The 18,620-nt window shown below is 39.3% G+C and overlaps 1 protein-coding gene across 1 annotated transcript in view; it reads left to right on the forward strand.

The window, feature by feature from the left end:
* Window positions 1–17,773, forward strand: part of LOC134754377 (uncharacterized) — a 31,946-nt gene extending 14,173 nt beyond the window's left edge. Inside the window, exons 5-7 of the mRNA XM_063690678.1 lie at window positions 10,600–10,810; window positions 16,532–16,634; window positions 17,196–17,773. Of these exons, the coding sequence (XP_063546748.1) occupies window positions 10,600–10,810; window positions 16,532–16,634; window positions 17,196–17,406 (525 nt within the window). The 3' untranslated portion in view covers window positions 17,407–17,773. The remainder of the gene's footprint in view (window positions 1–10,599; window positions 10,811–16,531; window positions 16,635–17,195) is intronic.
* Window positions 17,774–18,620: the final 847 nt, after the last annotated feature.

The following is an 18,620-nucleotide window of genomic DNA, read 5'->3' on the forward strand; positions in this document are numbered from 1 at the left end:
TTTGACCTCCACCTCCATACAAACTTTCTACCCCTTTTTCACCACCTTAAGGGATGCATTTTCAAAAACGCTGTAATTAGCTTTATTCTCTTTTAATGAAATACCTTTTTACGAAGTTTCAAACTCTTATCTTAAAATATAATTTGGACCTTATACAAACTTTCAACCCCTTTTAACCCTTTTAAGGAATGAATTTTTAAAAACGCTGAAATTACTTTTCTTGTATTCTAATAATATGCCTTTATACAATGATTCAATCCCACACTCATAAAAATATTTGATCTCCATACAAACTTTCAACCCCTTTTTCACCACCTTGGGGGATGAATTTTTAAAAACGATGAAATAAGATTTCTTGTTTTCTTATTATAATTAATAAACATTTATATTATAAAATTTGTACCCCAAGACAAACTTTCATCCCCTTTTTAACCCCCTTAGGCGTTGAATTTTCAAACACGTCAATATTACTTATTTTTGTAATCGGCTCTATTATGCCTTTCTAGGAAGTTCCAAAGTATTTAGTAATGGATTCAAACTTTCAACCCTTTTTTAACCCATTTAGGCGATGAATTTTTAAAAACGCTGAAATCACTCCTTGTATTTTAATAATATGCCTTTATACGAAGTTTCAAGTCCCACACTCAAAAAAATGTATGATCTCCATACAAACTTTCAACCCCTTTTTCACCACCTTAGGGGATGAATTTTGAAAAACCCCTTCTTAGTGGATACTAACGTCATAAAAGCTACCTATTGTGAAAAATTCAGCTCTCTAGGTCAAACGGTTTGGGCTGGGCGTTGATTTAAGTGAGTCAGTCAGTCAGTCAGGACTTTTACGTTTATATATATACCTATATAGGTAGATTTGTGAGACTTGTTTGGGAGATTATTATAGTTGTTAAGAGTACAAACGGCTTTAATTTCAAAACGACCTAAGGCACAACCTTGTTCATGGTCCTTCGAACCGGATTTTGGTGTTAGTAGTTCAGTGCGTGTGAGCAGAGCTACTCTTCGCATCGATCCCATAGTGGCAGTGGATTGCTGTCCGGAGGGATCGATTTGGCTGGCAGCAACAGCGACGGTGGCGCCATCTAGCGAGAGCCAAGCTGAACACACTAGGAGGTGTGTTGCCAGGAGAGGAGGACAGCGGAGAGGGCGCAAGCATCGCGTCACAACAGATCAAGGTGGAAAGTTGGTTTAATTGAAAGTGCAAACCGTGAGTACATTTATATTATTTGGTACGCGGAAGTCAACCTTATTTCAAAGAAGTTCAAAACTTTAAAATCAGTGAAGTTTATCAAGAAATTTAGATATTTTCAACCTTATAACCAAGGAGTTCCGGACTTGGTGCAGAATTAGACTAAAAAATTAACTTGTAATATTTAGCTTCATTAGTTTTAGGACAGAATAATTTGTGAAAAAACGAAGGTACGGGGAATCCATGCCGGATTTTGGCTGTCCCAACATTTCAAGTGTCAGGTTTATCTCGAAAATTTTCTTAGTGTCAGGTTTACACTTGTGTAAAATTGGTTTAGTTTGTTTATGAAATAGTTGTTGCAATTTAAATTGTAATTATAATTTAGAAAAGTTGGTTTATAAAATTGTTTAGTTGTTGTTTCAACATGGAATCTTTGGTAAATTTTTAAATTGATTTGTCAAATCGTATAACTAAGGCGAGAAGTAATTTTAAAAAGTCCCCTAAGGAGCGTATAACTAAATATTATGTGGAAAGTAAGCTCGAGGCATTGGAACAGCTGTGGACTGATTTGGCAGGGTCATAAAGAGCTACTGCAAACAGCTGATGCTACGTTACTAAAGTCTTTGAAGTATACGACCGATGATGTGTATGAATTAACAGAAGAGCATTATATGACATACAAGTGTGATTTGAAACGCATTTTAACTGAGTTCAAGTCTAATGTAAGTAAGATAAATACGAGTGCAAATGAAAATGTAAATAAAAGGTCTTCTTTGGTCAAATTGCCTAAGATTAGCATTCCCACATTTTCAGGGAAGTATACAGAGTGGCCCACTTTTCGGGATTTGTTTGTGTCAATGATACACAATAGCACAGAGTTAGATAATCTACAAAAGCTGCAATATCTTAAGAGTTCTTTGGCCGGGGAAGCTGAGCAATTGATTCGGCACACACCCGTGTCGGACGCAAATTACGCTCAATGTTGGAAACAATTGGAAGAACGCTATAGCAACAAAAAATATATTTCGAATTGCATTTTGAAACGTCTGCTTAGTCAACGGAATATTGAGTCGGCAGGTTGCTTAAAAGAGTTGATGAATACTTCTTTCGATTGTTTAAATGCATTACAAAATTTAGGTATAGAGTTTTCGTCTTGGGACCTTATTGTGATTCATTTACTTTCACTTAAATTGGATGCCGAATCCAGAAAGCAGTGGGAGCTGAATGTTGCAACTAATGTGTCGTCGGATGCGTTGCCGACGTTTAAAGAATTTCAAACGTTTTTAACCAATAGATATCGCGCTTTGGAATTCATTGAACCGAAAAATATATACAAAGCAACACCAGTCAGTTCAAAGGCTCCCAGTAATAAAGGTCACACAAAGGTGTTGCATGCGACAACCATGGTAAAAATAAGTTGTGAATTTTGTGGCGAGGAGCATAAATTATGCTTTTGTAAGAAATTTGCTAACCAGGATTATGAAAAGAGGCACGAGTTCGTAACCAATAATAGAATTTGTTATAACTGCTTAGGTAGCAATCACGGTGTTAGATTTTGCCAAAAAGCCACCAGTTGCAGAGTATGTCAGAAAAAGCACCATTCATTACTTCATCCAAAGGGTGTTCCAACGGGTAATTTAGGTAGTTCAGATCAATCAGTTGATAGGGCAACTGACGGACCCTCAGTTGGAGGCTCCAGTCAGGCTTCAGATGATACCACACCGGTAGTGACTTGTTTTGCGAAAGGTCAGGTACAAACCCGAGTTTTGTTACCCACGGCAATCGTGAACGTTGAGTCCAAAACAGGTCAGTATCGGCCATTCAGAGCTTTGTTGGATCAGTGATCACAGGCCTCTTTTGTAACAGAGGCTACAGTTCAAGGGTTGGGATTGCAGAAAACACCTGTCAACCCTACAATTTCAGGATTAGGAGATGATCCGAGGGTTATGAGGTCAAAAGCAACAGTAACGTTAAAACTCCAGTCATTAACGGATCCGAACTTTAAGATAGAGGTGAAGTGTTCTGTTTTGACAAAAATTACCTCTTTGCTTCCCGAGAGGCAAGTGTCGGTTCCGGATTGGATACAACTAAAAGACTTGTGTTTGGCGGATAAAAACTTTGATACACCCAATAAAATAGACGTTTTACTGAGTGCAGAAGTTTATGGCCAGATTTTAAGGGAAGGTGTACTGAAAGGACCAGCCGGGTCCCCGGTAGCTCAGTGCACTGCATTTGGCTGGATAGTGTCTGGATCAGTGCGCACCGCAGGAGCAGATAACCAAATATCCGTTTTCCATACACAGGTGGAGGACAACGAAATAATAAAAAGATTTTGGGAATTGGAAAATGAGCCTTTATTGAGTACACAGATTTTAACAAAGGAAGAACAAAGGTGGAAGATTTGTTCTCTGCCACGACGCGTAGGAATGAAGATGGTAGGTACGTCGTGAAATTGCAATTTCGCGATGAAGAGTTGACCTGCAACAATGGGAACTCTCGTGAGATAGCAATAAAAAGGTTAAAGGCATTAGAAAGAAAGTTCACAAAAGATAAGGTACTAAAAGAGAGATATACGGAAGTAATAAATGAATATGTCATATGGTGCCTGTACCAAATCAAGAGATTAGTAAAGAAAGATCAGCTTACCTGCCACATCATGCAATCGTCAGAGGATAAGATAACCACCAAGGTTAGGGTGGTCTTCGATGCATCCTGCAAAAATGAAAACGGCGTGTCATTGAATGACAACTTGATGGTTGGACCTACGTTGCAGCCAGACCTGCGACATTTTATCATGAGTTGGAGGAAACATCCAGTATGTTTGATAGCTGACATCGTTAAGATGTACCGAATGTTGAGTGGCAGAAGAAGATTGCGATTTCCAACGCATAGTGTGGAGAAGTTCGCCGGAAAATGATATACGGGACTACAAGCTACTCACTGTCACTTTTGGCACGGCGTCAGCGCCTTATTTAGCAGTAAAAAGTCTAAATCAAGTCGCCAAAGATCACAAAGAAGAGTACCCAATGGCATCAGAGAAAGTCGCAAGGGAGTTTTATATGGATGATCTGATGACGGGATGCCAGACCATAGAGGAGGGTACAAAATTATATCAGGAGATGAAGGCACTATTAAAGAAAGGTGGATTCATTCTACGAAAGTGGTCAAGTAACAAAGATGAATTACTACAGATAATAGATAACTCAGGAAATGGAGAAAATAGCAAGCAGGACAAAGCTTTAGAATTTAAACAGGACAATATAGTAAAGATATTAGGACTCACCTGGAACAGAAGTAGCGATGAATTTCAATACTCGGTGAAGCTGCCTCCGTTGTCTGCACCTGTAACAAAAAGGAAAATTATATCCGACGTTTCGCGGTTATTCGACCCCCTGGGGTGGATAGCTCCGTGCGTAATAAAAGCTAAGATATTCATACAGCGATTGTGGATAGCAGGGACAGGATGGGATGAGGAACCATCATCAAGCATCTTAGAAGATTGGTATACTTACCGCAATGAACTGGCTCAACTTACCAACTTCAGTATTCCGCGGTGGATGTTCACAAGGGCGGATGACGTCGTCACTGAATTGCATGGCTTCTCGGATGCATCCAATGTTGCCTATTCTGCGGTGGTTTACATGCACGTTATAAACGCAAATTCAGATGTCCATGTCGTCCTAGTTAGCGCTAAAACGAGAGTGTCACCCGTTCGGCAAGTCAGCATTCCACGCTTGGAACTTTGTGGTGCTGTCCTGCTGACTAAGCTGTTGGTTGAGGTAGCTGGAGTTCTGAATATTCCCAGGAACGATATAAGGGCTTGGACGGATTCCTCAGTGGTAATAGCATGGCTAAATAAACATCCAAGTAATTGGAAAACGTTCGTGGCGAACCGAATTTCGGAAATCCATTCCAAACTGGAATACTCGCAGTGGTTTCATGTCTCCACGAAGGACAATCCAGCTGATTGTGCTTCGCGAGGAGTGCAGCCGTCGGAGCTTGCAGAGTTAGGTCTGTGGAAGTTCGGTCCGAAGTTTCTGTGGAACAAAGACATAGCATACAACAGGTTAAAGAACAACGAGACGAATCAAGAGCAATCTTTAAAAGTTCACATTGCTACGAGTGAGATAGAAGCGCCGATATTGAACAAATTTTCTTCGCTGCAAAGGTTGATCAGAGTGATAGCATTTTGCAGAAGGTTCATCACGAAAAAAGAGATAATCAATAAAGGTCAAGAGCTTAAGCATTTAAATAAATGGGAACTCGATGAAGCGTTAGTGACTTGTATTAAATTAAGTCAAGTTACTGAATTTCAAGCTGAAATAAAAGAAATACATACTTACGGACAGGTCACATCCAAATCGTCCAAGCTACTCAGTTTAAACCCTTTCATCGATGAGCAGGGATTACTTAGAGTGAATGGACGAATCACTAACTCGCAAGAACCCCAAGGCGTTAAGGAACCCATAATCTTGCCACACCGATCACACCTTTCTGATTTGATAGTGGACGACGCTCACAGGAAAACGTTACACGGTGATGCAAAATTGATGCTATACTTTATCCGATCGGCATACTGGATTATGGGCGTCAAAAATCTGGTAAAAGGTCGTGTGCGCAAATGTGTGGTTTGTGTGCGGCACAAGGCTTATTACAGAATCAACTTATGGCGGTTCCCTGAGCCAGAAGGCGAAAAATCTCCTTATATGATCCTGTTTTTCTAAGAGGCGTTGATATTCGTAGACGTGGAAAAAATATATGTAGTTCTTGACTATATTATCTTTAATATCATAGCTTCCGATACACGAATTATGACACTTCGCTCGATACAATTAATTCCCAAAGTAACCTCTAACTCGGACTTTTAATCCAACTTTACTCGGTTATTTATTATGTGAGACTATAAACAAAAAAGAAGAAAAAACAATCTTAACTTAAATAATAATTTCATAGCTTTCGAATTTCGATATTGTAGGGTAACGTTTTTAAAATAAATAAAAATCGACAAAATTCGATCAAAATTGACACTTGGCGCGCATGATCTTTCCCGTTCTCTCTTGCGAAATGTGACAGAGACAGCGGCAAACCGATGGAACGGCCGTATGGGCCCTCTACCGGCCGTTAGAGTTACACCCGCCAGAGCATTTTTAAATACTGGTGTAGACTATACGGGTCCCATAATGCTGAGAACCTCCAAGGCAGAGGTCATAAGGCATTCAAAGGTTATGTAAGTTTTTTCGTATGTATGGTTACAAAAGCCGTACATATTGAAGTGGTAAGCAATCTTACCTCCAGAGGTTTTTAGAAGCTTTTAAACGCTTCGTTGCTAGACGCGGTCACTGTGCCAACCTGTATAGTGACAACGGAACTAATTTTATAGGAGCTTCAAAGGAGTTCAAAGAGTTGTTCGATGCGGAGAAGTCGACAATGACCAAAGAAGTGGCTGACAGCCTAGCTGTCCGTGGCACTTATTGGCATTTTATCCCTCCTCGCGCACCCAACTTTGGCGGGTTATGGGAAGCAGGCATAAAATCGGTCAAATATCACGTCAAACGCGTAATTGGCGAAGCGACTCTGACATATGAAGAGATGAGCACTCTGCTTAGCCAAATTAAGGCTTGTCTGAACTCGCGTCCCTTGTCTATGTTGAGCAATGATCCAACAGAGGCCGTTCCTTTAACCCCAGGTCACTTCTTAGTAGGAGAGCCACTTGTGACGATCCCTGAGGCAAATTATGAGAATTGTAACCTAAGTACTTTAAAAAGATGGCAGATCACTCAAGAGATGTTACAGAATTTCTGGAGACGATGGAGAATATCTAATACATATCATGCATCGTTACAAGTGGGCCTTCAAAACCCCTGAACCGGAAATCGGGAACATAGTTTTGGTGAAGGAAGACGGTTTACCTCCTAGTAAGTGGCTTTTTGGTAAAATCCTCACTAAATATCCTGGTTCAGATGGATTAACGAGAGTGGTATCTGTGAAATGTTAGAACTCCGTGATAAAATGCCCACTTCCAAAATTTGTGTATTACCAGTAAGTGAATAAGCGTGCAATGCAATATTATAAAAGTAAGACTAAGACTGTTAGATAGATAAACCAATTTGTCATATAGTTAATAGCTGCTAGTTGTATCTAACATGGAATATGTTGCTTAATCTAAGTATAGAATGGCTATTGTTGCAAAGGCGAACAGTAAGAAAGGCCATTCGGTCCTTGGTGGGCGGTATGTCCAAGTCGTAACTTTAAAAACACATATCGTGGTGGTTAGTTTCAAATGCACCGAGAGATGGCGCTGTCACCTGTGCAAACTAGATAACGACTGTTTGCCTTAGAAATGTTAAGTGTTTAATTTTATATTTTATTTGTGAGACTTGTTTGGGAGATTATTATAGTTGTTAAGAGTACAAACGGCTTTAATTTCAAAACGACCTAAGGTACAACCTTGTTCACGGTTCATGAGATACAGCCTGATGACAGACGGACAGACAGACAGACAGACAGACATACAGTCAGACAGCGGAATCTTAGTAATAGGGTCCCGTTTTTACCTTTTGGGTACGGAACCCTAAAAATTACGCACCAATCACCATATGAAGAGGTCAATGTCAAGTTTACCAATGAAAAACCATGAAACTTTTATATAACATTAACATTATCATAAATATTACAGGAAAAATATAATCACGCCTGTAACTTGAAAATTATTTTGTAATTATCAAACAACTTTCCCGAATTGAATTTGAAATTTTGCCACCTTTGCGTGTTTATTAATTATACTTGAAATTATTATAAGATAAAATCTGTTCACATGATAAAGAATTATCCCTGAACAACCAACATACATACAAAGAGAATGTAGTGTATAGAGGGTTATTGTCATAGTAAATTTTGTAGTCACAGTAAATTTACCGCCATCTATCGACACATGCTTTTAGGGTTCCGTAGCAAAATGGCAAAAAACGGAACCCGGATTCGTCATGTCTGTCTATCTGTCTGTCTGTCTGTCCGTTGTCCGTCCGTATGTCACAGCCACTTTTTTCCGAAACTATAAGAACTATACTGTTGAAACTTGGTAAGTAGATGTATTCTGTGAACCGCATTAAGAATTTCACACAAAAAAAAATTTTTTTTGGGGGTAATTTCATGTAATTTCATCAAACCCATACGTGCGGGGTATCTATGGATAGGTCTTCAAAAATGATATTGAGGTGTCTAATATCATTGTTTTCTAAACTAAATAGTTTGCGCGAGAGACACTTCCAAAGTGGTAAAATGTGTGTCCCCCCCCCTGTAACTTCTAAAATACGAGAATGATAAAAGTAAAATAAATATATGATGTACATTACCATGCAAACTTCCACCAAAAATTGGTTTAAACGAGATCTAGTAAGTAGCTTTTCTTTAATACGTCATAAATCGTAAACCGCAATTTACCTTTCATTCAGTCAACTCGAATATAAAAAAATATAAAAAGTACGGAACCCTCGGTGCGCGAGTCCGACTCGCACTTGGCCGGTTTTTTTAATTATTATTTTTAGAACGCCATATGACTGACCCATGTTCTTTCACTGATATGTGTTCAATGTGTTAAATATCAATCGGTGTCGCCATCTACACGAGCATAGGCCAAAGGTGTGGCGCCATCTATTCGAGCATAAATTTATCTTGATTTTTCGAGGTACATTTTATTCTTAAGCGAGGTTTAGACTAGCAAGAACTTGCATGCAATTTTCGTTACATTGCAGTATCTGATCAACCTTCTGAATACAGTTTACTTTAGTATTCGGCAATGTAACTTAAATTGCATGCAAGTTCTTGGTAGTCTAAACCTCGCTTTAGACCACTTATCTTATATGGAGTTACATATATCTTTGATACTACCGGCACAGATTAATAAATAGTTGCTACCGGTCGGTCGCGCAAATTAGTTAGCCGATTTGCCGATAGATGGCGCTGTACATAAATGCTTAGTGTATTTCTGGTCACGTCTTTTGTGTTTATAGTTACATGAGATAATTGAAAGTTTGCACGGAACCCTCGGTGCGCGAGTTAAAAACGAACTCGCATTTGACTGATTTTTTTGTACAACTTGCTGGTGATGTTAAAATACATTCACGTAACTTCTAATAGGGATAGGGACCATGCGCGTTGGAGGGTCTGCCATCTTGTGGCCTGAATCGAAAACATAAACATGTACTTTGCCAAAGCAAGTGCTGCCATCTACCGTTCGCGTACGTTTTCTTGTGCATAGTAGGTTCTGCCATCTTGTGGGCTACATCATTTACGCCTCGCGCCAAAATATCTGACGGCTCCTGTGCTGCCCCCTATAGTTCATGCACGCTCCCAATGCACGGGTTATTCTATTTAACTTCAAGGAGCTCTACTATAGTTTACAAACATTTTCTTTAAATTCAAAATAAAAAAAAAGAGTGTTATAAATAAGTTTTTTTTTTCAAAATTTTAATTTTTAGGGTTCCGTAACTGAAAAGGAAAAAACGAAACCCTTATAGGATTACGTCTGTCTGTCTGTCCGTCTGTCACAGTCTATTTTCTCCTAAACTACTGGACCAATTAAGTTGAAATTTGGTACACATATGTAAGTTTGTGACACAAAGATGAACATGTAACGTAAACAAATGAATTTCAAACATGGGGGCCACTTTTGGGGGGTAAATGAGAAAATTAAAAAATAAAGTTTTCCAAACTATATCGTGTTACATATCAAATAAAAGAGCTCATTGTGAGAATCTTAAATATATTTTTTTTGTAATTTTAAAATAAATAGTTTAGAAGTTATTTAAGAAAATAGCCAAAAAATGACCATTCCCCCCCTTTAACTCCGAAACTACTGGGCTTTTAATTTTGAAAAAAATTACACAAAATAGTCCTTTACCTATAGATGACAGGAAAACCTATTAGGAATGTGCAGTCAAGCGTGAGTCGGACTTAATCACTTAGTTTTTATCTGACCCCTACTGGTTTTTTAAAGATATATCACTCACGTTTCACATAAAAAAATACATTGTTAAAAGTTGTGTAATGTACGGAATCCTTGGAACGCGAGTCCGACTCGCTCTTGGCCGGTTTTTATACAAGTGTTTTTATCGCTGACCGTACTTTTCTTTCAACAGGCAACTTATACTCATGGAGACAATTCTTATAAACCAAAACATAATCAGGTTGCGTTGTTTTATCCCAGAGTTTTACCTACATCATCAGATCAGCTCGATGGTGCCATAATATTGCATTGTCACCCAGCTTAGAATTCAATATGTATATGAAGTTTCAGCTTAATCGAATAATGGGAAGGGGACATACCCACATACTCGTACATACAAACAGTGCAAGTAACAGCTTGTAAAAACAGTGTTAACATAAATCGTAACAAGCAGACGTACCAGCGCATCCGCGCCAACCGGCAGCGGCGACTGAAGTTGCGCACTCGCAAGCGGCATCACACCGTGGAGAGCATGCTCGGGTACGACCTGGAGGAGGAACGGCGCGAGGAGCGGCCGCGCGAGCCCCGCTACGACGCCGAGGACGAGCCTGTGGACGTGGAGGGCGACTCGCTCGGCTGGCCCGATCAGCCCATCAACCTCGACGGTAACACTCGCCAACTCGCTATCTCTGAATGTCTCAGTACCTATTCGCTCTTTACTACAAATCACACTTTGACAGTACATCTCGTCGTCGTCATCGTCGGCAAATCGGAGGTTGGTGACGTACTCGCCATTTATGTTGATGCCGAGCCCATCCCAGTCCAGAAGCTTGAAGACGTCCTCCAAAGCGGCAGTGAACAATTTGTAGGATATAACATCTCCCTGTCGCACACCCCGCTCTAGTCGGATAAGCTTCGTGTCCCGGTCCTGGAGACGGACTGACATAGTGGCATTCTCATACAGACACCGTAGTACTTCGATATACCGATAGTCAAATTTGTCACCTCTTTAGAGACTGTAGCACCGCCCAAGTTTCAATCGAATCGAAAGCCTTCTCATAGTCTACAAACGCTAAGCACAGTGGCAGGTTGTACCCCTCGGTCTTCTGTATAACCTGCCGCAGCGTATGTATGTGGTCTATGGTGCTGAAGGCCTTGCGGAAACCGGCTTGTGCGTAAAAACCTAAGCAATACAAGTTAAAACATTTTAACCTCCACCTTTTGTAAGGCAAAAATACCTGTATACTGAATTATTATATAAGCTTTAAAATCAAATAAATTTGAATTTATATGCAGCGGATAAGTGACCCCATACAGTGTGTAAATCCAATACGGGCAATAAATCAAACCAGGCATAGAATTTACTCGTGCAAAGTTTTTTGAAGTTACACTAAATTATGGCCCCGTAATTAATTTTTGAAAAATTTCCGAGGAGCAATGTACTGCAACCAAACATTACGAGTAGTGCACTGCCTTATGGGAATATAGTTCAGGTCCGGAAACCGCTACCAACTTTTAGTATGTTGTTGGGCATGTTATTCGGTCTCCAAAACTGCCGGGAGACAGCGGCGCCGGCCATCTACTTCAGCGGAATGACGTCATCAAAATGACTCCCGCCTCGTTGCGAATATTGCATATTGCACCCAAACTATGCATTGCACATACACGAGTGGGGTATTAAATGAAAGCCAATTAAATGTTCTATATTTTATGCATACACCGTGTCTCAAATTATACAGCAATATTTAGTGCAAATTACAAAGAAATCAGAATGGTGGAAAAAATAATACGATTCGGACGCCGAAAAGTCGGACGTTACAGCAATGTACTACAATATTAAGGATGACGTCTCAAGCCTTACATTAATATTAAAAAAAAAACTGATTAAAATTGTGGAAATTATCCGTCAAAATGTAGGTATTCGCCCATACAAATGACTTAAAGTTAAAAAAATCCAAATTAATCATATTCCAGAGAATCCGCATAAGCTTCTAGTATGTTATTAATTATTAACAATATGACCTGGATTCTAAAACTGTCGGGAGACCATCTCTATTGTCCCTGTGTAACAAATAATGGCGTCATACAGATATTCACTGCCGAAATTCGCAAAATGTAAATTATAGCTATACCATGAGTCACACATACACATGTGCTACATGTAATGAAAGGTTATTAAACGTATTCATCTATACATTGTTTGCAAAAAAATGTTTGGTTTAAGAGCTATAAACAAAGCAATACCACTTTTTATGAAAAAAGTAGGTGTAGGTATATCGAATTTATATCTAAACTAAAAACTTTAATAAAATATTGCTTATACTATTAGATGAACACTGTGGAAGTTGTACAAAAAAAAACTAAAGCGCGCCAACAATTCTTCCTTAATGCGCACATATTATGCAAAGAATAGTACTAAGTATCGGGTATTAAATGAAAGGACATTATATAATACACATGAAAACGATATTTTGGAGTGGAATTATAATTTATAAATGACAGTCAAAAGTGGGTAGAACTACCCGAACAAGTACTACGGGGTCCGCGTATTTGGCCTGTTTTAATAGTGAAAAAGTTAAAAAAAATCTCCAGAGGCAGTTTAACGTTTGCAGTTTTATTGCCGGATTCTCTGGTCTGGTCGGATCTGGGGCCTTAAAATGGAATCATTGGATTTGACGTAGCATTGTTTACCATAGAGTAACTTATACTAGAGCGGTACTGTCATGGTAAATTTTATAACCCCAGTAAATTCACTGCCATCTGTAGACACACTTTAAAAGTAAAAATGAAGATTTATAAAAATACGATAAAATGTATTTGAATATGGATAAATGATTTTTTATATTTGCATTAATTATTTTTATGATTGTTCTTTCACTGATATGCGTTAAAATTGTTAAATAACAAACGAAACCGTCAACGCCATCTATACGACAGTAGGCCAAAGCTAGTAGCGCCCTCTGATCGAGAATCAAATTTTCTTGATGTTCGAGGCACGTTTTTTCCTTAGACTGTATCCATCTATTACGGAGTTATATCTATTGCTTTGCATCAAGTTATAAACAGTGAGTGTGAAAGTTCTGCGATATGGCGGCGCGGAAATTGTGAAAAGTCCGGTGGGAGGTCGTGCTGTACCAGATTCATGTGTGTCTGATAATCATTGCAAAGATTGATTCGCCCAATATAAAAACTTCCTGCACGTATACCGCCATCTAGGCGTTATTGGTAGAACTAACTAGCTGTCATCTAACACTGAACCTCTTTCTGCGTCCGGCCTGCGCTGGAGCACGTAACGACGCCGGCGCGCCATCTGCAGCTTTGTGAGGGAGCTGCCGAGCATCTACAGTTTGCTTGGTCTGGAGCGACGGCGAAACTTCAACCCGTGGTTTGACATTATAGTGACCCCGATTCCTTGGTAGAAAGCATTAGCAGTTACATAGTCAAATGAGCGTTATTTTATATTTTAAATTGTGATTTATTTTGTTCATAATATATTTTTTTTGCTACCTGTGAATAGTGGAATTTTATTTTGATTTGTTATTTTAACCTAAACTTTTTGTTTTGTTTTTAAGTTACTAACGGTCGAATAATTGTATACCTACTCGTATTTCATTTTAGTGGTGTAATTTAGTCGAACATCTGTTTTTGCAGTTAAACCTAGGTATTACAGGGTTTTCAGATCACATTTTAGTTTTTTTCTTTTTTTTTAATGGCAAATGCTTTATTTATACGTCTATGAATGATTTTTATTTTTATTTGACTTATTTTAATTTTTAATTTTTTATAGTAATAGTGTATATTGTAATGAATTAGCAATTTAATTTATTGATTCAATGTTTATAATCACTTAGACGGTCTGGTTGGGAACGCTTCGGGTGTGGACCGCGCAAGGCTTCTGGCAGTGTCGCGGCCGGAATCGGGGGCTTGGCTGCAGGTGTTACCCCCCCTCAACTGGGCACGTTACTCGACGGTGACTCGTTGCGGGTGTCCGTCGCTCTCCGTCTGGGCTGCGATGTATGTCAACCACACGTATGCATCTGCGGTTCCACGGTGGGGGCTGACGGCCATCATGCATTGAGTTGCCGGCGATGCGTCGGGAGGCATCCGCGTCACCATGCCCTGAACGACGTGGTCCAGAGGGCGCTCAGGTCAGCGGGCGTTCCATCCGTGCTCGAGCCTCCGGGTCTAAATCGCACGGACGGCAAGCGGCCTGATGGCCTAACTTTAGTGCCGTCAGTGCCGTGGGAGAGAGGACGGTGTTTGGTCTGGGACGCTACGTGCGTCAGCACCTTCGCCGCCTCTCACATTAGTCGCACAGCACGCGCGGCTGGGGCGGGGGCCGAGTCTCAGGCGGCGGTGAAGCGCCAAAAGTATGCTCCATTGGGCTCGAGGTATATTTTCGTCCCTTTTGCGGTGGAAACGGCGGGCTGCTGGGGTGCTGACGCAAAACAATTTGTGCGTGACATAGGCTGTCGACTTAGACAAAAGGAAGAGGACCCCCGCTCCGAATCGTTCCTGGTGCAGAGGCTGTCCATAGCCATCCAGCGGGGCAATGCCGTGAGCATTATGGGCACTTTTGCACCGAGAGCGATAACAAACGGGGTTGACTAATAGTTACTTCATGTAATTATTTGTATTCATAGGTTTATTTGACGTTTTGTATGTTTATATATTAATACCTAAGAGGTTATTTAAATATATAAATAAATCTAGTATTAAACACTTAAATCTAAAACTAAATACTTCTTTTATACTAAAAAGTAGTACTAGCATGATGGTTACAATAATTTATAAATTGAATTTGTTTAATAAATAAGCAAAACAACGGTTTCTATTCGTACCTAATCTCCTCCTTTGAAAGTCGGTTAAAATTTATGTTTTGTGCACCTGGGCTACAGAGGCGAATAAATTGACGCCTCATTTATCAAAATCAGTTCAGTAGTTCCATGTAAACAATACATCACACGTAGACAGCAAATTCTGCCTATTTCTATTGTCTGGGAAAAAACACTGACTTCTGTAACACAGGTTTTTTACCTAGCTCAGAAGTCAGGGACTTCAACACCTATTTTGTACTTGCTTCTGTCATTTTTTTTTTTTTTCAAATTCATTTTATAAATTATGATTCCACTCCAAAATGTCGTGTTCATGTATTTTATGTAATGTTCTTTCATTTAATACCCCATAATTAGGACTATTCTTTGCATAATATGAGCGCATTAAGGTAGAATTGTTGGCGCGCTTTAGATTTTTTGGTACAACTTCCACAGTTTTTATCGGAAATTAAAAATTTAAGCTGTGACTTATAGTTGAATAACTGGTTTCTTTTAAATTAGATGCAATATTGTTATAACGTTTTTGGTTGAGCTATAAAATATATATAAACGAACTTTTCTCAAAAAAAATGGTTTTTCTTTGTTTGTAGCTCCTAAAATATACATTGTTTTTATAAATAATGTATTAACGAATCATTATATATTTAAGAACCTTTCGTTTGATATAGCACACGTGTATATATGACTCATGGTATAGGTATAATTTAGATTTTGCAAATTTCGGCAGCGGTCACATGTATGACGCCATTATTTGTGACTCAGGTACTATAGAGATTGTTTCCCAGCAGTTTTATGATCCTTTTTATATTGCTAATAACATACTAGAAGCTTATGCGGATTATCCTGAAAATGACCAATTTCGATTTTTTTAACTTAAATGCATTTGTTCTCGCAAATACCTACATTTTGATGCATAATTTTCACATATTTGGTCTGATTTTGATTATTTTGATATCAGTGTATGGCTTGAGACATCAGCTTTAATTTTGTAGTACATTGCTTTAACGCCCGACTTTTGTTTTGGTTGAAAAACCCAAATAGCGGATTTTTTTTTTCATCATTTTGTATTTTTAAATTTCTCTTAAACTATTGTATATTTTGGTACATAGTGTATTAGTAAAATATATAATATTTTATTGGCTTTCGTTTAATACCCCACACGTGTATGTGCAATGCATAGTTTGGGTGCAAAATGCAATATTCGCAACGAGGCGGGAGTCATTTTGATGACGTCATTCCGCTGAAGTAGATGGCCGGCGCCGCTGTCTCCCGGCAGTTTTGGAGACCCAGTACCATGCCCAACAGCATACTAAAATTTGGTAGCGGTTTCCGGATCTGAACTATCTCTTCGACCGTTTCCCATAAGACATAGTACTGATAGTACATGACAATACCAGATACGAGCTTTTTTTACTAACTGTCAACTTAGGCCATATGCTAACCACCGTTTAAAGGTTTGCCCGTATTGAATTTACACACAGTTTAAACGTGGTCGTCGGACTAGAACAACCAGCTTAGAACATCGATTAATAGACTGGATTGCATTTTCAGAAAAAGAAACACGAAACGATGGTGAAAAGTTGCACCTAAATTACGCTGAGGACCTTGAAATATCAAGCACGAACGATGCCATGCAGTCACCAGAACGCGTGAGGTATTTTTTTATCTAAGAGTGCATGACTGAATATAAGTAAATCTGCATGACTGAATATAAGTAAGTAGTTTAAACGGGCAATTCCTTGTATACAGGGGGGCTAAAAAATAAGTGCAATCTCGCTGCCAGGTTGGTCCCATAGTAGAAGTTGCTCAGTGTAATCCCAAAACCTCCCTGGCAACAGGAATGCACTTATTTTTTAGCCACCGTGTATAGATTTATATATTTCGATGATCTCGGAAACGGCTTTAACGATTTCGATGAAATTTGCTATATGGGGGTTTTCGGGGGCAAAAAATCTATCTGGCTAGGTCTTATCTCTAGGAAAACGCGCATTTTTGTGTTTTTATTGTTCTCCCAGATATTATACGTATATTTCATAGTCATTTAATCAATTTATCCAGATAAGTGTAAGAGGAAGATGGACGAGACAAGAAAGGTGTTTGTCCTGTCCCAGTGTTCCTCTTACCTCCGCTCCATACAACCTTGAAAGTCGGACCTAAATGCCTTGGGTTTGGCTAAAACACTTATAATCCTAAATTTGAGTCGTATGTTGTATAGGATTGAAACTCCAAAGCCGCTGTCACTTGAGTGCGCGCCGAAGACGGAAAGCGCGGAGAGGCCGGCGGAGGTGTCCACATCAGAGTGGGCTGCTGGGGCCCCCACCGCGCGCGACTCCTGGCCGGCCATCGCCGCCGAGGCCTACGCGCACGCCGCGCGCCACAAGCTCGACGGAGAAAACTTACCCTCCTCTACCGACTCGCGCAATTAAACAACTGGCCCACTCCCATTTCGCCATTTATCAGATCTTAATAAAAGTTCATGTGTTATATTGGCCATAAGTGTACTTACCAGCTGACTAAATAATGCCTGTGGCCAACATAACCATAATGATATAGGCAAACTTCTAAGATTGTGCACCACTTCATCATAGGTAGGTATGTGTACGAGTAGGTTCATAATAAACCAGTGAGTGTTTCAAGATATAGATACTAAGGCTTCTTTTAACAATGTCGTTCTGGTTCAGCCTAGCCTAACTTTATCAATATTGTGAAAAAGTAGCCCACCTTGGGGTTAAGAAAGTTAAAACGATAATTTTTGAGTGTATCTTATGATAGTTATTTATTGTTACGTCAATGGCGAGCAAGGTGGGGTGAATAGCTAATTAAGTTCGGTTTTCTAAAGATTCCTTCGTTATAATGTGTAGTATTGTGTATTTTAAACATGAAGTAGCGTACTGAGCTACATTAAGATCTAACGGAATGTTACAAAACCCAAGATGTATCAAAGGCAATATAAATAGTGTGGTTCTACCGAATAAATTAAAAATATTTGAGGTGCTAAGGAATGCGTAAGCGGTCTCTCAGTGTGGTCATAGAGAAATAAGTAAGCATAGAGTGCTCACTCCATACATCAGTTTTGTTACCTAAACGACTATTATTTTCGTAGTCGACATCTAGCGTCAAGTAGCGGAATTATCAGTACTGCTACTCGACACTAGATGTCACGTGTGTCGCGACAGATGAGGTGTATTGCTCAACAATTTAGAACTAATATTACAAGCAGAAGAACTTGAAAGTAGAGTTCCGGTTAATCCGGTTATAATATTAGCTGAAAATTGTTGAGCTCTAGACTCCGTTCGTAGCGACATCTATGGTCGAGTACAATTGATAGTTCCGCTACAGCAGTACTGATAATTCGCGTGCGTCAGGGTGACAGGACCATAACGGCTATTTATAACGAGTGTTACTCCACGATTCAGTACCTATTTGGTACTATTTGGTACCTGACATCAAATAATTGGTACCTCGCTAAAAATCGAGAAATATTGAAAATATAGTGGTCAGCCATTCTGACGTCAGGTTGACAGGACCAAATCCAGTTCTCCTAGTTGTAGGCGTTATATCGAATCCCTCTTTTGGCAAAGATCTAGTACCTAATTAGTACCTTACATGAACACTTTTCTTATTTTATTTCGATTTATAA

This window comes from Cydia strobilella, chromosome Z (genome assembly GCF_947568885.1).
Source record: "Cydia strobilella chromosome Z, ilCydStro3.1, whole genome shotgun sequence".
Lineage (NCBI taxonomy): Eukaryota > Metazoa > Arthropoda > Insecta > Lepidoptera > Tortricidae > Cydia > Cydia strobilella.